The sequence below is a fragment of the Muscardinus avellanarius genome, assembly GCF_963383645.1.
Source record: "Muscardinus avellanarius genome assembly, chromosome: 5".
In the NCBI taxonomy this organism is placed as follows: domain Eukaryota; kingdom Metazoa; phylum Chordata; class Mammalia; order Rodentia; family Gliridae; genus Muscardinus; species Muscardinus avellanarius.
Window position 1 is genome coordinate 140,817,238 of NC_137790.1, and position 20,321 is coordinate 140,837,558.

The window sequence follows — 20,321 nt, forward strand, 5'->3', positions numbered from 1 at the left end:
GCATGGTAGCCAGTCTCAGCTACTTAGTGAGGCTCTCAGCAAGTTAGTGAGACCTGGTTTTTTTTGTTTGTTTGTTTGTTTGTTTTGGTGGTACTGAGGATGGAACCCAGAGGCCTTCTACCTCCGGGCTACACTCCCAGACCTATTTTTTATATTTTATTTAGAAACAGTGTCTCTTAAGACAGCTGAGGCTAGCTTCGAACCTGTGTGATCCTCCTGGCTCAGCCTCCCAAGCGTGGGGATTACAAGCGTGAGCCACCACGCCCAGCTTAGTAAGACCTGTTTTTAAATTTAAAAAACACAATAGAACTCGGATGTAGTTCAGAAGTCAAAGTCCTCTGGGTTCAGTCCCCAGCACCACACACACACACACACACACACACACACACACACACACAAAAAAAAATAGTCATGTGAGTGAATGAAGGACCCACAGGTGTGGACGCACATGTTGCGCGGATGACGCATCGTGAGCTGAGCTGTGTGGGCCTCGCTCTGGGTGTGCCCGTCGGTCTAGGTGTGCCCGCGTGGCCTGCCCTCACAGAGGCACAGGGTGTGCGCTGCACGGTGGCCCTGGGGGTCAAGGAGTGAGTGGGGACTGAGACCGTCCTGGGCCCTGCTACAGCCTGGGGGACTGGCACGCTGCCTAGGTCCCAGAGTTGCTCCCGCAGAAGCCAGTGGAGGGCCCTGGTGCAGGGCTGCGGGGAGAGGTGCCATCTCTGTGGAGGGACCGCTCCACAGGCTTCCTGAAGAGCCAGCTGGGAGGAGGCCCCACCGCACCCCGCAGTCCCTGCATTCTCTGGACCCAGAGCCTGAGCCCCGCAAGGGCCTTGCGGAGGGAGATGAGGGATCTGCCCCACCGCCTCCGGGAGAAGAGAGCCTCGGGCAGGGACACAGCCAGTCTGTGGCCCCACTAAGCTCCCCGCGCCTCTGGCATGAAGCGCCAAGGGAGCCTCGGGAACCTGAGTGGGCCGCCCCAAGGCGCGCAGCCAGGGAGGGCAGGATGAGGGGCCTACACTCCGCTGACAAAACCCAGCGCGCCTCGCGCCGCGGCCACGCTGGAGGCCTCCCGGTGCACCAGGTGGAGGAGCTGAGCCTCTGCCTGCCCAGCAGCCTGCAAGAACGCCGTGCTCCTCCCTGAGGCCCTGCTCCTGGGCCTCACCGCCTGCCTGCCCGGCCCCAAGCCCCCTCTTCTCGCCCCTCCCCACCCCAGAGAGTATTGCAAGGACCTGAATGCTTCCGACAACAACACCGAGTTCCTGAAAAACTTCATCGAGCTCATGGAGAAAGTGACCCCGGACTCCAAGCAGTGTGAGCGGCTGGCAGGGCACGCCCGGGCGGCGGGAGGGCAGCCCTGGCCCGGCGGGCCGCCGCTGCAAGGAGCCGCCGGCGCTTTGTTCCAGGCAACAACTTCCTTCTGCACAACCTCATCTTGGACACGGGCATCACGCAGCAGCTGGTGGAGCGCGTGTGGCGGGACCAGGATCTCACCACGTAAGCCACCCGGGCTGGGGCGGGCCCCCACGTACGCGCCACCCCGTCCAGCCGGCCCCAGTCCCATGACCCCCTCCCTGCCGTCCCCAGGTACAGCCTGCTGGCCGTGTTCGCGGCCACTGACGGCGGCATCACGCGCGTCTTCCCCAACAAGTAAGTGCCTCGGCTGTGGCTGGTGCCCGCCTGCTGCCCACCGGCCGCCCTCCCACTGAGCCCGCGTTCTCGGTGCTTCAGGGCAGCCGAGGATTGGACGGAGGACCCCGAACCCTTCAATGCCAGCTTCTACCGCCGCAGCCTGGACAACCACGGCTATGTCTTCAAGCCGCCACATCAGGACGGTGAGTGCCCAGGGGTGGGTGAGGAGCCCCAGCTGAGACAGGCAGAGAGGGCTGCGGCGCACGCTTGTAATCCCAGGACTTGGAAGGCTGAGACTGGAGGATCGCAAGTTCATGGCCAGCCTCAGCTACTTAGGCCCTCCTGTTTCAAAAGATAAATAGAGGCCAGGCGTGGTGGTACACGGTCGTAATCCCAGTAACTGGGGAAGCTGAGACAGGAGGATCGCAAGTTTGAAGCCAGCCTCAGCTACTTAGTGAGGCTCTCAGCAACTTAGGGAGACCCTGTTTCCAAATAAAATATAAAATAGGTCTGGGGGTCTAGCTTGGAGGTAGAAGGCCCTGGGGTCCACCCCCAGTATCACAAATATATATGCAAGCAGGGCAAAGTGGTGCACACTTGTAATCCCAGCATTCGGGAGGCTGAGACAGGAGGACCGCGGTTCGAGGCCAACCTCAGCTACTTAGTGAGGCCCTCCGCAAATCAGTGAGACCCTGTTTCGAGATAAAGACTAAAAGTAGGGCTGGGGTTGGAGCTCGGAGGTAGAGTGCCTCTGGGTTCAATTCCTTGTGCCAAAAACATGAAAAATAAAGCAGTATGTTGGGCGCTGGGTGCTTAAGCTGGGCCAGCCCTGGCCGGTCAGATGGCCACCAGTCCCCTCCTGGCTGTGCCCTCCCCAGCCCTGTTGAGGCCACTGGAGCTGGAGAACGACACGGTGGGCGTCCTGGTCAGCACCGCTGTGGAGCTCAGCCTAGGCGGGCGCACGCTGAGGCCAGCAGGTGAATGCCCGCGGTGGAGGTGGGGAGAGGCGGTGGGCAGGGTGGCCCAGAGCCGCGCTAGTGGCCCCTTGCTCTCCCCACAGTGGTGGGCGTCAAGCTGGACCTGGAGGCTTGGGCTGAAAAGTTCAAGGTGCTGGCCAGCAATCGCACCAGCCAGGACCAGCCTCAGAAGGTATGTGGATCCGGGCATGGTGGCTCATGGCTGTAATTCCAGCTCTTAGGAGGCCGAGACAGGAGGATCACAAGTTCAAGGCTAGCCTCAGCAATTTAGGGAGACCCTATTTTCAAAAACAAAAAGGGGAGCCAGGTGTGGTCTGCACACCTGTAGTCCCAGGATTTGGGAAGCTGAGACAGGAGGATTGAAGGTTTGCAGTCAGCTTCAGTGACTTAGTGAGACCCTGTTTTAAAACAAAAATGAGCGGGCGTGGTGGCGCATGCTTGTAATCCCAACATTTGGGAGGCTGAGACAGGAGGATCGCAGGTTCAAGGACAGCCTAAGCAACTTAGACCCTTAGCAACTTCATGAGACCCTGTTTCAAATTAAAAAACAAGGCCAAGCGTTAACTCCAGCATTCAGGAGGCGGAGACTAGAGAGTCCTGGTTTGGTTCGGGGACGGCTTCAGCTACTTAGCGAGGCCCCTCGCAACTCAGCGAGACCCTGTTTCAAAAATAAAAGGACTAAAAAAATAGGACTAGGGGTGTAGCTCAGAGGTAGAATGCCCCTGGGTTCCAGTCCCAGTACACACACACACACACACACACACACACACACACACACACACACACAGGGCTGGGGTATAGCTCAGAGATAGAATGCCCCTAAATTCAATCCCCAGTACCACACATAAGACAGGGCTGGGAGTACAGATCAGAGGAGAACACCCTGGGTTTAATCTCCAGTAACAAAAACAAAAAAAGGTCTTTGAGCAGCGGAGGGCGCTTTGCACAGCGGTGCCCTTTCTGGAGCCTTGGGGACCTGTGCCACGCCCCCACGCAGAGCGGCTCCAGCACCTTCTGCAGGGGCTGCAGCAAGGGGGGCAGATATAGGAGGGTGGAGGGCGCCTACATGCCTCCTTCTCTGCCCAGCAGTGCGGCCCCAACAGCCACTGCGAGATGGACTGCGAGGTTAACAATGAGGTGTGTGCACCTGAGCACCCGGCCCCCGCTGCCCCCACTCTCAGATCCTGCCCGCCCCTTGCCTTTGGGGGGTGGCGTGCGGCTGGGACGCGGAGGCCTAGCGCCGGGCCCTCTGCGTTTCGCTCCCTGCCGCCTCTCAGGACCTGCTCTGTGTCCTCATCGATGACGGCGGATTCCTGGTGCTGTCCAATCAGAACCACCAGTGGGACCAGGTGAGGGCGGACGAGGCCAGGAGGAGTGCTCATGGGCTTGGCACTGCCAGCCTGTGACCGCGCCCTCGCCCCAGGTTGGCAGGTTCTTCAGCGAGGTGGACGCCAACCTGATGCTGGCGCTGTACAACAACTCCTTCTACACACACAAGGAGTCCTACGACTACCAGGCGGCCTGCGCCCCCCAGCCCCCTGGCAACTTGGGCGCTGCACCCCGGGGTGTCTTTGTGGTGAGCCCCAGAGATGCCTGGAGGTGGGGGGCCGGGACACTCACTCGCAGGTGGCCCCCAGCCCCGACACCTGAGAACTGGGGTGACCTAGGGTGTGGACATCGGCGGCAGCCCACGCCCCTCTTGTCCATCCCTGCAGCCCACCGTTGCAGACTTCCTCAACCTGGCCTGGTGGACCTCTGCTGCCGCCTGGTGAGTCCTGGGGGAAGAAGGTGCTCTTGAGAGAAGCAGGAGCCGGGCGTGGTGGTGCACGCCTGTGATCCCCATGCTTGGGAGGCTGAGGGAGGATGATTGCAGGTTGGAGGCCAGCCTCAGCAACTCAACGAGACCTTGTTTCAAAATAAATTTAAAAAACAGGGCTGGTGGTATAGCTTAGAGGTAGAGCGCCTCTGGGTTCAACATCTAGAACCAGAAGAGAGCCGGGAGTGGTGGCTCACGCTTGTAATCCCAGTACTTGGGAGGCTGAGACAGGAGGGTGGGGTTCACGGTAGGCCTCGGCTACTTAGTGAAGCCCTCTGCAGCTTAGTGAGACCCTGTTTCAAAATAAAGAATAAAATCGCTGCCGGGCGTGGTGGCGGACACTTGTGATCCCCGCACTTGGGAGGCGGAGACAGGAGGACCGCCTAGGTTCGAAGCCAGCCGCGCTGGCTTAAGAGACCCGGTTTCCAAAAAATAATTTTAAAAAAGTATAAAATGGGTCTGGGAGTGTAGCCCGGAGGTAGAAGGGCTTCCAGGAACCCCAGTACCACATTAAAAAAAATAATAATAAAATAAAATCGGGCTGGGGATGTAGCTCAGAGGTAATATGCCCCTGGGGTCAATCTTCAGGACAGCAACGACAAAAAAACCCAAAAGAGAAAGAAGCGGCGGAGGGCGCTGACCTCCGCCTCCCACCGGCGCCCTGTTCCCTGCAGGTCTCTGTTCCAGCAGCTCCTCTACGGCCTCATCTACCACAGCTGGTTCCAGGCGGGTAGGTAGGGCTTGGCGGCCCCCTCTATTTCTGGTCGGAGCCCCCGTCCCAGGGCCTGGGGGAGGGGCTGAGGCGCTCTGGGCCCGCAGACCCCACGGAGGCCGAGGGGAGCCCCGAGGCGCGCGAGAGCAGCTGCGTCCTGAAGCAGACCCAGTACTACTTCGGCTCGGTGAACGCCTCTTACAACGCCATCATCGACTGCGGAAACTGCTCCAGGTGCGGGGCGGGGCGGGCGGGGCGGGGCCGGGGCCGGGGGCGGGGCGAGCCTCAGGCCCCGCCTCCCGGCCCCGCAGGCTGTTCCACGCGCAGAGGCTGACCCACACCAACCTGCTCTTCGTGGTGGCCGAGAAGCCGCTGTGCAGCCAGTGCGAGGCCGGCCGGCTGCTGCAGAAGGAGACGCACTGTATCCTCCCCGGCCCCGCCCGGCCCCGCCCCGCGCCCGGCCCCGCCCCCAGCCCCGCGCCCGGACACGCCCCGCCCCGGACACGCCCCGCCCCGGACACGCCCCGCCCCGGACACGCCCCCAGCCCCGCCCCGCCCCGGACACGCCCCTCCCCGGACACGCCCCGCGCCGCCTCCTTGACTCCCCACCCATGCCCAGCGGACGGCCCCGAGCAGTGCGAGCTGGTGCAGCGGCCGCGCTACCGGAGAGGCCCGCACATCTGCTTCGACTACAACGCCACGGTGAGCGGCGCGGCCGCGCGCCCCCGCGCCCGCCGCAGCCCGGGCCGACCCGCCCCCGTCTGTCTCCGCAGGAGGACACCTCCGACTGCGGCCGCGGGGCCTCCTTCCCGCCGTCGCTGGGCGTCCTGGTCTCGCTGCAGCTGCTGCTCCTCCTGGGCCTGCCCCCGAGGCCGCAGCCGCGCGGCCCCGCCCCGGCCGGCACCCGCCGCCTCTGAGCGCCGCCCGCCCGGCTCCCCGCGCCCCGCGCCCCGGGACCCGAGCGGCCCCCCCAGCCCCACACGCGCTGGGGCCCCGCCAGGCCGCGCCGCCCCGCCTGCAGGCCCCGTGAAGGCCGCCCGCCCGCCCGCCGCTGGACTCCAGCCCGCCCTCCGCCCCCAGCTCAGACCCCGCTTCCCTGAGCAGCCTGCCGGACGTCCCCGGCTGAAATGGAGGCCGGAGTAAGGGCCTGGGAAGCCCGCGGGCGCCCGCTCCTGCAGGAGGGCGGTCGCCCCACGCCCCCCACGGGTGTCGGGACAGCCTCGGTGACCTCGGTGTAGACACCACCCAGACGCACCTGGACCCGGAGGGCAGAAAGGGAGGGACTCCCGGTAGACACCCCCAGGGGGCGCGCGTGGACACACCCAGGGGCTCTCGGAGCCTTCCGCAGGGCCGGCACCTGCACGCGCGCTTGTCCCGCCCACCGCCTGCCCCTAACCTGAGCTGCGGCCCGCCGGCCCTCCTGTCTAAAGCCGAATGTCCAGCAGTGCCAAATGCCGGCGGGGGCCAAGGCCCCGCTGCCCCTCCCCAGCCACCCGTGACCCCCAAGGGCCCTCCCCGCCAGGTGCTCATCTAGCCATTTCTCAGTAGTGCCAGGCCCCAGCAAGACCACACACTCCCGCACCGCGGCAGAGGAGCCCGCCAGACGTCCTTTGCCTTAGCAGGCGGGGGTGACCTGGCCTCTCCTGGCTGGGCCCTCACACCCCTGGTGTGGGTCTGTGCCCCCTCCCTATGCTCTGCGTGTGCACGCGCGCGCACACACGCACGCACACACACTCCCCGACCCTAGACGCACACAAACTCCTCCTGAACACGCATTGGCGCGCGCGCGCGCACACACACACACACACACACACACACACACACACACACACACACAGAGGCCGGCCCGGGCACAGCTCTTCAACCATGCATTCTAGTCATTTCCCCCAAAGGGCACCGAGCCTGGGGGCCAGGAGGGGGCTGAGGGCAGGGGGGTGTAGCCGCGGGACTCGGATGACTGGGCGGAGGGGGAGGGGAGGCATTAATTAATGGCTCCGTTAATTAATGTCACGTGGCTTGTTGCTTTCTCAGTGTGTGTGTATGGTCCATGGCCGCTGCTGTGCCAGGGTGGGTGCCCACCAGGTGTGCCCTGCTTGGAAGTCAGCTCTGTCCTGGGGGAGGGGGGTGTAACTGTAGTGTAGTCAGGTGCTCCACGGAGAATATAAAAGTAAAAAAGAAAGAAACGTATACAGAAAAATGAGTATTTTAAGTTTAAAAAACAGAAAAACAGAACAATCCCCAGCAGGTAGTTGTGCAACCCGGGCCGGGTCTGATCTTCTCGTCACCCACCTGGCCTGGCTTCTCCCTCTCCGGGGGCTGGGGTTGGGGGCCATTTCCTTTGCCCTTTTTTTTTTTCTTTTGTTGTTCTTCTCTTTTGTACAGACAAGTCGGAAAAACAACAGCGACAAAAAAGTCAAGACACTTTGTAAAATACCGTGTGTGTGATTCCTTGTAAAATATTTTCAAATGGTTTATTACAGAAGATCAGTTATTAAATAATGTTCATATTTTCACTTCAAACAGTTTCCATCCGCTTGTCGGCCCTGGGTGAGGACTGGGTAGCCGGGAAGACCAGCGGCCGCCCCTCACGGTTCCACCTGCTCTGCTGAGACCAAAGGCAGGCCAGGTCCTGGCGGCCACAGGGCTGCAGAGCCAAGCCTTTGGCATACGTTGTGTCATAGCACCTCACAAGCATCCAAGAAAAAGCTATCTTTAAAAAAAAATAGAAGAAGCCCAGAGCCTCAAGGCAAGGCGGGACCCCGGAGGCGTGGTGGCCACGCTTGTGATCCCAGAACTTGGGAGGCCAAGACAGGAGGATCGCAGGTTCTTCGCAGCCAGCCTTGGCTATTTAGTGAGGCCCTCTGCAACTTAGTGAGACCTTGTGACCCTGTTTCAAAATAGAGACTAGAAAACAGGGCTGGGGTTTTAGCTTGGAGGTAGAATGCTCCTGGGTTCCATCCCCAGTAAGGAAGGGACGGGGGAAAGAAGTCATAAGATGCCAGTTCAGGCTGGTCAGACATCCTGGTCTTGACAGGTGCTCTGCCTGGAGTCAAGGCTCCCATTCCCATCCTAGGGAGGCCAGGGCTCCCTGCGGGCAGGGGGGCGGGGGTCCGAAGCCAAGTTCCGCTTGCAACTCCTCTGGCAAGCCCTTCAGCCCTGTTTTGTTTTCTTTTTTCGGTACTGAGGATGGAACCCAGGGGCATTCTACCTCCAAGCCAACCCCCAGCCCTATTTTTATTCTTTATTTAGAAACAGGATCTCACTAAGTTGTGGAGAGCCTCACTAAGTAGCTGAGGCTGGCCTCGAGCCTGCGATCCTCCTTTCCCAACCTCCCAGGGGCTGGGATTACAAGCGTGCACCACCACTGGGCTCCCCCTTGTCATTTTAACCCAAGGTCTAGTTCAGGTGACCTGTGCATTCCTGTCACCGGGAGAGGCCTGTCGCCTCAGGCGCAGAGGTTTTCCAGAGGATGCCCTCAGCATTTCTCTCTCTCTCCGACACCGTGCAGGGCCAGGGGCTCTGCTCGTGCTGCGTTCACCTGGCAGGCATCAGATGGCTGAGTCCTAGCCTCAGCCTTAGGGGTGGTACCCCTGACCCCTCCATGAGGCAGGTGACCACACAGAGAAGCAGGATCGCCCCTCCCCCGCCCAGCAAAAGGAGTAGGTAGAGATGTCAGCAAAGACGGCAGGAGATAGTTGGTGGGAGAGAATGCTAAACAGATGAAAGAGAACATTCCAGCCGGGCTGGTGGCCCACGCCTGCAACCCCACCAGTACTGGGGAGGGGCTGAGACGGGAAGATCACAGGTTTGAGGACAGCCTCAGCAAATCGTAAAGCTCTCATCAACCTAGCGAGACCTTTTTCAAAATAAAAATAAAATAGGGCTGAGGGTGTAGCTCAGAGGTACGATGCCTCTGAGTTCCACCTTTGGTACCACACACAAAAAACAGGAGAGAGAGAACATTCGAGGCCTCTGCTTGTAAGGCTTGTAAGGAGGATCACAGGTCCAAGACTAGCCTCTGCAATTTAGCCCTTCAACAACTTAATGAGACCCTGTTTCAAAATAAAAAATAAAAAGGGCTGGGGGCTTGGTTCAGAAATTGAATGCCCCTGGGTTCAATCCCCAGTACCAAAAAATCAAAAAGTAATTCGCCAGCCGGGCATAGTGGCGCAAGCTTGTAATCCCAGCATTCGGGAAGCTGAGAGGTTCGGAGGGTCACAGTTAACGGACAGCCTCAGCTAATTAGTAAGCCTCCCCCTGCAACTAAGTGAGACCCTGTCTCAAGATAAAGAATAAAAATAGGGCAGGGAGTGTAGCTCAGAGGTTGAATGCCCCTGGGTTCCATCCCCAGACCCCCCAAAAAAATAGGGCTGAGGGAGCCAGGCATGCTGGTCCATGCCTATGATCCCAGTACTTGGGAAGCTGAGACAGGAGGATTGCAAGTTTGAGATCAACCCTAGCAACATAGTGAGGGCCTCAGCCACTCAGTGAGACCCTGTTTCAAAATAAAAATAAAATAGGGCTGGGGTGAGGCTCGGAGGTAAAATGCCCCTGGGTTCAATCCTCAGTGCCACAAAAATTTAAAAAGAATAAAATAGGGTACAGTTCGGAGTTAGAATGCCTGGGTTCTATCCACACACCAAATAAAAAGACACACTCTGATGCACATGCACAAAGCACTAATAGAGCCATGATCCCCGCAGAATTCGGCAAGTGTGTGGCCCGAGGCTGTGTGGCCTCCGGAACCCCCTCTGAGAAGAGATGAAACCTTCGCTTGCTCTGCCCCACCTGCCCGGGGCAGGCCTGGAGAACTACAACTCCCGGCATGCCACACGCTACCGCCTAACGGCATAGTGTGGGCGCACAGCCTCCTGGGACTTGCAGTTCCTCCCGGAAACTCTCCCCAGCGCGCGGCTCCGAGGGCGACCGAGGACTCGGTATCCCAGTATGCCACGGTGCCGGAAGTCCGGCACTCCGAGGGATCCGGCCGCCGCCGCCGCGGGGGCGCGCAGGCGCAGCGCCCCTGTTTGTCGGCCCTTGAGACGGGAGGAGGGACAGTGGAAGTCAAGAGCGAGGCCGGCCGGAGCTGGCCCGACTGGAGTCGGGCCCAGAACCAGGGTCCTGCACCGCGCCGACCGAAGAGGCCGAGAGCGGATGGAGGCGGCCCGGCCCTGAGAGCCAAGCCAGCCCGCCCAGCCTGGCGCGGGGCCTCGGGGCGGGCAGGCCAGCGTGCAGAAGCCGCCCAGGGCCTGCCTTCAGGGCCCGGGCGAGCGGCCTGGGCTCCAGCCCGGCTCGGGGCCGGGGCCGCAGCCCGACTGCCCGGAAGCGGACCCTTCACCGGGTCTAGGCCGGTGACTCGGCGGGGCCGGGCCTCCTGTAGGGGCCCGACCGCGAGGAGGCCCCGGGGAGGCCCCCAACCCATCTTCCTCGCCTGCCCGCAGGCCAACGCCCACCAGGAAGATGCAGCGCGCCCTGCCCGGCGCCCGCCAGCACCTGGGGGCCCTCGTGGCCAGCGCCAGCGTGGTGGTGAAGGCGCTGTGCGCGGCGGTGCTGTTCCTCTACCTGCTCTCCTTCGCCGTCGACACCGACTGCCTGGCGGTCACCCCGGGCTACCTCTTTCCGCCGAACTTCTGGATCTGGACCCTGGCCACCCATGGGCTGATGGAGCAGCACGTGTGGGACGTGGCCATCAGCCTGGCCACAGTGGTGGTGGCCGGGCGTTTGCTCGAGCCCCTCTGGGGGGCCTTGGAGTTGCTCATCTTCTTCTCGGTGGTGAATGTGTCCGTGGGGCTGTTGGGGGCCTTCGCCTACCTCCTCACCTACATGGCTTCCTTCAACTTGGTTTACTTGTTCACTATCCGAATCCACGGCGCCCTGGGCTTTCTGGGTGGCGTCCTGGTGGCACTCAAGCAAACTATGGGGGACTGTGTGGTCCTGCGAGTCCCCCAGGTGCGCGTCAGCGTCGTGCCCATGCTGCTACTGGCCCTGCTGCTGCTGCTGAGGCTGGCCACGCTGCTCCAGAGCCCAGCGCTGGCCTCCTACGGCTTTGGGCTGCTGTCCAGCTGGGTGTACCTTCGCTTCTACCAGCGCCACAGCCGTGGCCGAGGGGACATGGCTGACCACTTTGCTTTCGCCACCTTCTTCCCTGAGATCCTGCAGCCTGTGGTGGGACTGCTGGCGAACTTGGTACACGGCCTTCTGGTGAAGGTAAAGATATGCCAGAAGACGGTAAAGCACTACGACGTGGGCGCCCCGTCCTCCATCACCATCAGCCTCCCGGGCACAGACCCTCAGGACGCAGAGCGGAGAAGGTAAAGCCTTCGGAGTCTTGGCAAGCTAGGGGAGTACTGGTTAAGTCACGTGCTGTCTGCCGAGACGCTTGCCGTACGTCAGCGGGAGACCTGCTGTCAGGTGCTGGGGCAGGTTCAGAGAAAGCCCAGTTCTTGGCTGTGAGGGACTCAGCTTATAGGCGTCTGTGCTCTGGTACATGTGTTCCCACTCAGGCCACTGGAGCCTCAAAAAATGCCTAGTTCCCTTTGGTGCTGTGTGAGGGGCTACTGGAGGCTCTCATAGCCTTGGCCTGGCCTCAGGCTCTCCAGACCCAGACACTTGGTCCTGACAGAGCCAGAAGCCACCTGTTGCCCTTTACCCCTGGGGGAGTGGGAAGGCGGCCTGGAGTCCTTAAAAGGTGGTCTGGGCCACCCCAGATTCCAAATGCTGAACTACACTGTCCTCAGCTGCTCTGCACGTAATGAGGTCGCTTGGTATATTAGCAGACTAACCTCCCCTCGGCAGGCATGTGTTCTCAAACCCAGGGGACAGGCTACATGGCCCGCCTCTGGAGCCTGCTGACCGCACCAGAGTGGGGACCTTTGCCGTGTCTGTAAGCCAAGCCATGTGCAGCTGAATTATTCACTGGATGCACTTTGCCAGGGCGAGAGAGGTCTTCTCTAATTCATCTAATTCTCCTCCTACTTTCCCAGACCTGTGGACTCACCAGAGTGGTCCCAGCTTCTGTGAGAGCCATTGCTCCATTTCCAGCGTTATTCTAAGTTTTGGGCTTGCTTGTTTTTGTTTTTGTGGTACTAGAGATTGAACCCAGGGCTACTCAACCACTGAACTAGACCCCAGCCCCCCCTTTTTTTTCTTTTGTGGCAGTAGGGATTGGACCCTACCTAGTTCAAGGCATTTCTACCTCTGAGCTCACCTGCAACCCAACTTTTTTTTATTTAGAAACAGGATCTTGTTAAGTTGTAAAGGGTCTTGCTAAATTCCTGAGACCTCCCAATACTGGGGTTACAAGTGTACCACCAGCTGGGCATGGTGGCACACGCTTATAATCCGCTTTTTTTTTTTTTTTTTTTTTTTTTTTTTTTTTTTTTTTTTTTTGTGGGTCTGGAGATGGAACCCAGGGACATTCAACCTCCGAGCTACAGCCCCTGCCCTATTTTTTTTTTTTAATTCTTTATTTTGAAACAGGTTCTCGCTAAATTGAGGAGGGCCTCACTTTAAGTAGCTGAGGCTGTCTGCAAACTGATGCTCCGGTCTCAGCCTCCCGAATGCTGGGATTACAGGTGTGTGCCACCATGCCCGACTCATCCAGCATTTGGAAAACTGAACCAAGAGAGGAAAACTGAGACCGGAGGATCGTGGTTCACGGCCAGCCGCAGCTACTTAGCTAAGCCCTCTGCAACTCAGTGAGACTCTTCAAAAATAAAGAATAAGCCGGGCGTGGTGGGCACGCTTGTAATCCCCGCGCTTGGGAGGCTGAGACAGGAGGATCGCACAGGTTCGAAGCCAGCCTCAGCTACTTGGTGACGCTCTGAGCAACTTAGTGAGACCCTGTTTCCAAATAAAATATAAAATAGGTCTGGGAGTATAGCCCGGAGGTAGAAAGCCCCTGGGTTCCACCCCAGTACCACCAAAAAAGAGAAGAAAAGGAAAGAAAGAAAGAGATAATAAAAGATAGGGCCCGGGGTGTAGCTTGGAGGTAGAATGCCCCTGTAAAGAAAAGGAAAAAAAGAAAAGAGTGTACCACCACACCCGGCACTAACCCCCCCCCCCTTTTTTGTGTGTGTGCAGTACTAGAAATGGAACTCAGGGGCATTCTACCTCTGAGCTACACCTACAGCCCAATTTTTTAGTCTTTATTTTGAAACAGGGTTTCACAAAGTTGCACAGGGATTAAGTAGTTGCTGAGGCTGGCAGAGAACTACGATCCTCCTGTCTCAGACTCCCACATGCTGGGATTACAAGCCCAGCAACCCAGCTTATTCTTGAAGATTTTTTGTGTATGTGTGGGGTGTGTGTGTGTATGTGTGGGGTGTGTGTGTGTTACTGGGAATTGAACCCAGAGGCATTCTACCTTTGGGCTACACCCCCAGCCCTATTTTTATTTTTATTCTTATTTTGAAGCATGGTCTCACTAATTTAAGAGCGTCTCACTACTTCCTGAGACTGCCTTCAAACCTGCGATCCTCCTCTCAGCCTCCCAAGTACTAGGATTCCAGGCGTGTACCACCAGGCCTGGCTACCTTTTTAAAGCAGTCTGGTACAGATCTGTCCCTCTGCATTCGCCAGCAGCTGCCATCTCTTGGTAGGAAGGTGTAAGAACTGAGTGGAAAAGCGTTATCCCTGAGCTTACCACTGAGACTGCAGCTGGGTACAGAACGCATGCTTTCTGTGAAGGCGCCAGGCCGGTAATCCAAGGTGGTGCAGAGAGGTCCCACAGCACGCCACAAGGACCAGTCCCCGGCTTCAGTTTGGGTGGAGGAGATGGGGCCAGGAAGGCTGGGCCTGGAAGGAGTGGAGCTGCCCTCCGCTATTCAGGTGGGACCCGGCCAGTGGTGACCTCTCCTCCAGTGAAAAGTTTGGGTTGCTAGGGTTGGCCAAACATTCAGAAAGTCTCTGCCCAAGAAAATGGAGAGGTGCCTGGGGTGGTGGTGCAGCTTGTAATTCTAGTACTTGGGAGGCTGAGACTGGAGGCTCTCAGGTTTGCAGCCAGCCTCTGCTACTTAGTGAGACTTTGTTTCAAAATAAAAAAGAAACCCTGGGAGTGGTGGCCCAGGGTTTGTAATCCCAGCATTTGGGAAACTGAGACAGGAGGATTGCAGTTCCAGAACAGCCTCAGCTACTTAATGAGGCCCTTTGCAACTCAGTGAGACCCTGTTTCAAAATAAAGAATAAAAAAATAGGGCTGGAGGTGTTGCTCAAAGGTAGAATGTCCCTGGGTTCCATCCACAGTACTGCAAAACAAAAAACAGGGTGTGGTGGCACACACTTGTAATCCTAGTATTTGGGAGGCTAAGTCAGGAGGATCCCAGGGTCTCAGCCAGCCTCAGCAATTTGTGAGGTCCTCCTCAATTTAGTGAGACCTTGTTTCAAAATAAAGGATAAAAAACACCCCTAGACTAGCCAGGCATGGCACGCCTGTAATCCCAGCATTTGGGAGGCTGAGACCAGAGGATTGCGGTTAACGGACAACCTCAGCTACTTAGTGAAGCCCTTCACAATTTAGTGAGACCCTATTTCAAAAAATAAAGAAAAAATAGGGCAGGAGGTGTAGCTCGGGGGGGGGGGTCGAATGCCCTTGGGTTCCATCCCCAGACCCTCAAAAAAAAACACCAGTACTGCAGTAAAAAATAAAAAAAAAGATTAAGGCAAGGGGCACAGTTTAAAGGTCGAATGCCCCTGGGTCCACCCCCAGTGCCACAGAAAATAAGCAAGTAAATGAATAAGCAGGGCTGGGGCGTATCTCAGAGGTAGGACGCCTGAAGGCCCAGTCCCAGTATACCACAAAAGCAAAGGGAAGAGGGCTGAGGAGACAGGGCGGGCCAGAGGGGCCGGTAGCCTGAGGCTGCTGGCTTTTGGGGAGTGGGGATGACTCCTCCAGCCAGCTCCATATCTGACTGCATGCCGCCCTGGGGCCCAGAGGGCTACTAGTAGGAAGAGGCGGGTTTCCTATCTCTAGCCCGGGCAGTCTTCCAGCTGTGGCAGGCTTTTGGCACTAAGGGCGTCTCTGGGACAGGCACCTGGGCAGCAGCAGGGAAGGACTGTCCTGTCAGTGCCAGCTGGCGCATGCCAGGCTGGAGAGCGGGGAGTGTGCCGGGCCTCCCGGCCCAGCCTCGTCCTCCTGTCTCACTCCTTGGCATGGTGGGTCTGGGTTCTCTGCTGGAACTGGGAGTGTACACCGCTGTCTGCATATACAGAGACGAGGAACCAGAGTGGCAGTTCCGAGGTGTATTTGCTGGCAGGCAGCACGCTCGGCGGGCGGGCGCACCATGGGATGCCCCCTTGGACTCCCCATTCCCCAGAGCAGCACTCCAGGGTCTGCCCCGGGAGCAGCGTGATGGCCTCTACCCTGCTGATGGGCTTGGCTTCTACTTTGCCTCCTAAAGGCTCTGCTGGTGCCTGTTCTGACACGGGTCTTGATGGCCTTGGGATTTCTCTGGGAATGAAGATATCAGGGTTAAAAAGGGTGGACTCGCCGGGCGTGGTGGGCACGCTTGTAATCCCCGCGCTTGGGAGGCAGAGACAGGAGGATCACGCAGGTTTGAAGCCAGCCGCGCGCGCTGGCTTAGGAGACCCTGTTTCAAAAAAATGTAAAAATAAAAATAGGTCTGGGAGTGTAGCCCGGAGGTAGAAGGGCTTCCAGGAACCCCAGTACCACCAAAAAAAAAAAAAAAAAGGGTGGACTTGGACTTACCCAGGTTGGCTTTGCTTCCTGGGCTGAGAGCCAGGGACGAGCTCAGTTGCAGCCTTTCCCAGAGACCCGTGCCAGGAGGCTTGGGATGCCCCTGGCCATGGGGGAGCGAGAGTTAGCTCTCCTTGGACGTGATGCCAGGGCCCAGGCAGGAGCCCAGCTCCGGGAGCATGCCATTCACCCATTACCCAGCCTTAGGTGCCCAGGTCAGCCGTTCCTGGTGGCTGGCTTGTCTGGCCTTCAGGATGGCACTGTGGGCCCTGATACAGTCTCTGGGGAGCCTGGGTCCAGCATGGGGAGGAGATGGCCTGTGGGGAAGGGTGCGGGGCGCGTGCAGCTGAAGCCCCCCGTGACCTGTCATCTTTCCTGGCCACAGGCAACTGGCCCTGAAGGCCCTCAATGAGCGGCTGAAGAGAGTGGAGGACCAGACGGTCTGGCCCAGCATGGAAGATGACGAAGAGGAGTCTGGGGCCAAGGTGGACAGCCCCCTCCTCCCAGAAAAAGCTCCCATGCCCCCAGGGAAAGTGGCTATCCCCGAATCCAGTCTCATCACCTTCGAGGCAGCCCCCCCAAAGCCGTAACTGCAGACACCTTGAGTAGCACCTCTCCCAAGCCCCTGGCACCTCCCAGCTACCCCAGAGCACCGACTGCTCTGAGCGAGGGAAGAAGGCCAGGGGCTCCCACAGCCCTCTGCTGTCTTCTCGCCAACACTACCCAGGACCCTTGCTACCTGGTTCCGACTCCAGACAGCCACCATGCCAGGCACGGGGCGTCTGAGGCCTCTGCCAGCCCAGAGTCCCACCTGAGAGAAGACTCCCTCAGCCGGCAGCCAGGCCAGTGGCTGCAGGGACACTGGTGCCGCAGCTTCCAGGTTGGCCCTCAACTGACGTCGTTTGCCAAGAGCCGTGAGCCAAGGTGAGGACTTGCATTTGCCAAAAAGGTTTCGGGGCCCAGCCGTGCAGGAGCGGCACAGGGTGCACGGCCCAGCCCACCCCCAGGAAGGCCGTGTCGTCAGGACTTCCTGTCCCCTCTGCTGTGGTGTGGCGGCTCCCAGGTATTTTCTACAGGACCACTGGAGCGGGCACCAAGCCCGGTCTCACAGTATCAATAAAGCAGTTCTTTGAGGTATGGCTTCTGGGCTGCGGCAGGCCGTGTGTAGCCCCTCGTTGTGCTCCACTGTGAGTAAGACGCCTGTAGTCTGGCCCAGCGTCTCAGTCTCCCCAACACTCAAGCTGGCCAGGCCGCCCTCCCCACCAGGGCCACCTCCCCAGGCCTCCTTCCTTCCCCCACCAGCCCCGGGTCCCTGCCCCTGAGGGCCTCTCCATGTTGCGTTGTTTCTGCCGTGACTCCTACGGTGCTCGGTGCTTGGCGCCTGCAGACAGGAGGCAGAGTCCTGGCTCCCACCCTGCCCTCCTGCACCCCCCCCAGTACAGTCTGGAGGCTCCAGCTCGGGAGCGGGGAGCTAGACAGGACGTGGCTACGGCACTGGGGCTCCCGTGCTGTGCGAACGCCCGCCATGCAGAGGGCCCCCTTGCACCCCAACTCTGGGCTGCTCCTCCCGGGTCTTTCCAGTCACTTTATTACCTTACTCTCTCCATAATGTCTGGACTAGCGAGAACAGTACAAGCTGCGCGCTGTGAAGGCCGTCTGCAGCCCCAGCTTCCAACACACGATCCGGAAGCTCCTCTGGGCCGAGGACGGTGAAGGAAAAGGGGTGTGCTCCAGCCGGCGCAGCAGGAATGCCACGTGTGGGTATCTTCCTGCCAGCCGGTGAGCCAAGCAAGTCCAGAAGGCCCAGTCCCAGGGGCTCTGCGCGGGCCCGGGCTCCCTGGCAGAGGGAGCTCACGGCTGGATCCTCTTGCGGTAGAGATAGGCGTTGCTCACCTGACTCATGATGACCAGGCTAGTGAGGACGGGGCACAGCGCAGCCAGGTACCAGGCTCCCCCAGTGACGGCGGTGGTGAACCAGAGCGAGCACGTGCCCAACAGGAGGCTGGCACTGCCCAGCAGGTAGCCCACCAGCCCAGAGGTGGCATGGTAGAGCTTGAGCTTGGCCAGGGGCCACCGGGGCAGCAGCTTGGGGTAGAGCAGCCCCACGCCGCCTGCGCACTGCAGCCCTGCCCACAGCACGGCCAGCAGCCCCACCTGCCCATGCCGCGTGGCCAGGTGGTCTTTGCCAAGCTGCTCTTTGTGGAGAACGACGAGCCCGAGACCCAGCAGCGCGCACAGCAGGGCCAGCAGCTGCAGCGCCCAGTGGCAGCGGGCCCGGCCCTTCCGCGAGAGGGAGCGCAGCAGCGAGCTCTCTGGGGAGAAGACCAGCAGTGCCTCGGTCATCAGGAAGGAGAACTGCGGGGGCAAGAGGTGGGAGCCAGTGAGGGCGTGCCCTTCAGGGGAGAGGCCTGACACCCTGAAGCCGCACGCACCTGGGCTGGCTCTCCTCGTGTGCGCCTGCGTGTGTTCAGCTGGGGGTGGAACCCAGAGGCATTCTACCTCCAAGCTATGCTCACCACCCAATTTCTTGTGGGGATCATTTCTTTGTTTTGTGAGTTGTTTCTTTTTGTGCTGAAGATTCAACCCAGAGGCATTCTATCTCCAAGGTATACTCCAGCCCTCTTTTATTTTTTATTTTTATTGTTATTTTTGTTATTTGGGTTTTTTGTTTTTGTTTTGTTTTGTTTTGTTTTTGGCAGTACTGGGGATGGACCCCAGGGGCATTCTACCTCTGAGCTACACCCCCAGTCCTATTTTTTAGTCTTTATTTTGAAACAGGGTCTCACTGAATTGTAAAGAGCCTCATTAAGTGGCTGAGGCTGGCCGCAAACTACGCTCCTCCTGTCTCAGCCCCCCAAATGCTAGGATTACAAGCGTGCACCACCACGCCCAGCTTTTTTTTTTTTTAATTTGGAAATAGGGTCTTGCCTCACTAAGTTGCTGAGACTGGCTTCAAGCCTGCAATCCTCCTGTCTCAGCCTCCCAAGTATTGGGATTACAGGTATGCACTACCACGCCCACTCTGATTCTCCTCCTCTTGGAGACCAGCCATTTGGTAGGGCACAAGTGGGACAGAATAGCCGGACGTGGTGGCGCATGCTTGTAATCTCCGCCTTGGGAGGATGAGACAGGAGGAACGCACAGATTTGAAGTCAGCTTCAGCTACTTAGGATCTCAGCAACTTAGACCCTGTTTCCAAATAAAATATAAAATAGGGCCGGGAGTATAGCCTGGAGGTAGAAAGCCCCTGGATTCCACCTCCAGTACCACCAAAATAAAGTGGGACAGGATACCTGCTCTGAAGAGTCAGGAGGGGATGCCTTCCTGCACTTTCCTAGATGCTGTTCTGAAATGTCATCTCTGCCAGGTTACCTAGCAAACCAGGTTTGAGATGCGGGGGTTATAAATGATTCAGAAGTCGTGTTGCCCTCCCATGGGGATGGGTACAGTTTCCTGGCAAGAGCTGGCCAGTTGGGTCTACTGTTTCAGAGAAAAGTAAGTTCATCACCGTAAATTTAAGGTAAATAGGGGCATCCAAACGCAGCTTCTCCACACCCCACCTGGAGTGCGAGAAGTCTCACACTGTGCTAATGCAACCTCACCCACTGGCTCCTGCTCCTGCACACTCTGGTTCAAGCCTGGCATCTCTATCAGAGGCAGGAGCTGGTGCACGTAACCCCTCCAAACAAGGGTTCAGAGGCCATCAGGACCACCACCCATACCCAAGCTCCCACCCCAAGAGCTGCCCAGATCTGCTACTTACAGCCAAAGACATCAGCAGAGGGTGCCAGGAGAACAGGCCTGGAATAGAAGAGGAGGGCTTGTGGAGTTATGGCAAGAAGGCATGCATAAGCTCAGCCCGTCACCGAGAGGGCTACTGCCAAAACAAGCCCCTTCTGCAATAAGCTGCCCAAGCCTGCCCTCTTCCTGGGCCAGAGTCCATGCCTTGGTGCTCCGCTAGCAGTCTCCCCTCCCTCCTGCAGCACTCCCAAAGATCTGAGGCAGACAGAAACTAGCCCCCTTCTCTGGGACCTGGCCAAGCTGGCAGAGCCCCACACCCATCCGCTCCATCTGGAATATCATCTCTCTGGCCCAGACCGTCCTCAGCCAGCCCCGCAGTCAGGCCCAAGGCTTCCTACACCCCTGCTCTCAAAGGGAAATGGCCTTTCCTTTCCCAGAAGTAAACTGTGAGTTACTTACTGGAGCCAGGCCTGGCAAGCACAGCCATAAAGATGGTAAAGCCCAGGGCCACAAGGTGGGCTGCAGCCCCAGAGGCAGTACGCAGAGCTCGGTAGATGTAAGACTCGGTCTCTGCAGAAAGGGCCATGGTCAGCCAGGCTGGCAGCTGTAGCCTGAAAACATAGCAGCATTGGCAGGAGTCGGGTGCCCACTGTCCACGCCGCTCATTGGAGAAAAAGGTACAGGGCAAGAATGCCACCGTCTTAGAAGTTATATGGGAGAAAGAAAGGGACCAAGACCGGCACCAGAAGTAGT

At 58.7% G+C, this 20,321-nt stretch overlaps 3 protein-coding genes across 3 annotated transcripts in view; 2 read left to right on the top strand and 1 right to left on the bottom strand.

Moving 5' to 3' along the window:
• Nucleotides 1-6,051, top strand: part of CACNA2D2 (calcium voltage-gated channel auxiliary subunit alpha2delta 2) — a gene marked incomplete at its 3' end in the record, with an annotated part of 126,383 nt that extends 120,332 nt beyond the window's left edge. The window contains exons 24-38 of the mRNA XM_080696633.1: nucleotides 1,214-1,311; nucleotides 1,404-1,494; nucleotides 1,585-1,647; nucleotides 1,729-1,832; nucleotides 2,508-2,606; nucleotides 2,690-2,778; nucleotides 3,693-3,743; nucleotides 3,884-3,955; nucleotides 4,030-4,182; nucleotides 4,322-4,374; nucleotides 5,097-5,152; nucleotides 5,242-5,368; nucleotides 5,446-5,555; nucleotides 5,754-5,836; nucleotides 5,908-6,051. Coding sequence (XP_080552759.1) covers nucleotides 1,214-1,311; nucleotides 1,404-1,494; nucleotides 1,585-1,647; nucleotides 1,729-1,832; nucleotides 2,508-2,606; nucleotides 2,690-2,778; nucleotides 3,693-3,743; nucleotides 3,884-3,955; nucleotides 4,030-4,182; nucleotides 4,322-4,374; nucleotides 5,097-5,152; nucleotides 5,242-5,368; nucleotides 5,446-5,555; nucleotides 5,754-5,836; nucleotides 5,908-6,051 — 1,393 coding nt within the window. The remainder of the gene's footprint in view (nucleotides 1-1,213; nucleotides 1,312-1,403; nucleotides 1,495-1,584; nucleotides 1,648-1,728; nucleotides 1,833-2,507; nucleotides 2,607-2,689; nucleotides 2,779-3,692; nucleotides 3,744-3,883; nucleotides 3,956-4,029; nucleotides 4,183-4,321; nucleotides 4,375-5,096; nucleotides 5,153-5,241; nucleotides 5,369-5,445; nucleotides 5,556-5,753; nucleotides 5,837-5,907) is intronic.
• Nucleotides 6,052-10,594: 4,543 nt separating this feature from the next.
• TMEM115 (transmembrane protein 115) lies at nucleotides 10,595-17,610 on the top strand (the record flags this gene model as incomplete). The annotated part of the gene is made up of 5 exons (XM_080696634.1): nucleotides 10,595-11,445; nucleotides 16,213-16,413; nucleotides 16,587-16,751; nucleotides 16,904-16,961; nucleotides 17,449-17,610. The coding sequence occupies 5 exons, from the start codon at nucleotides 10,595-10,597 to the stop codon at nucleotides 17,608-17,610; spliced, it is 1,437 nt and encodes a 478-aa protein (XP_080552760.1).
• A 68-nt stretch (nucleotides 17,611-17,678) lies between these two features.
• CYB561D2 (cytochrome b561 family member D2) lies at nucleotides 17,679-20,172 on the bottom strand (the record flags this gene model as incomplete). Its single annotated transcript, XM_080695977.1, has 3 exons — nucleotides 20,028-20,172; nucleotides 19,591-19,628; nucleotides 17,679-18,182 (listed from the first exon to the last, which is right to left on the bottom strand). The coding sequence occupies exons 1-3, from the start codon at nucleotides 20,152-20,154 to the stop codon at nucleotides 17,679-17,681; spliced, it is 669 nt and encodes a 222-aa protein (XP_080552103.1). The 5' UTR covers nucleotides 20,155-20,172.
• Nucleotides 20,173-20,321: the final 149 nt, after the last annotated feature.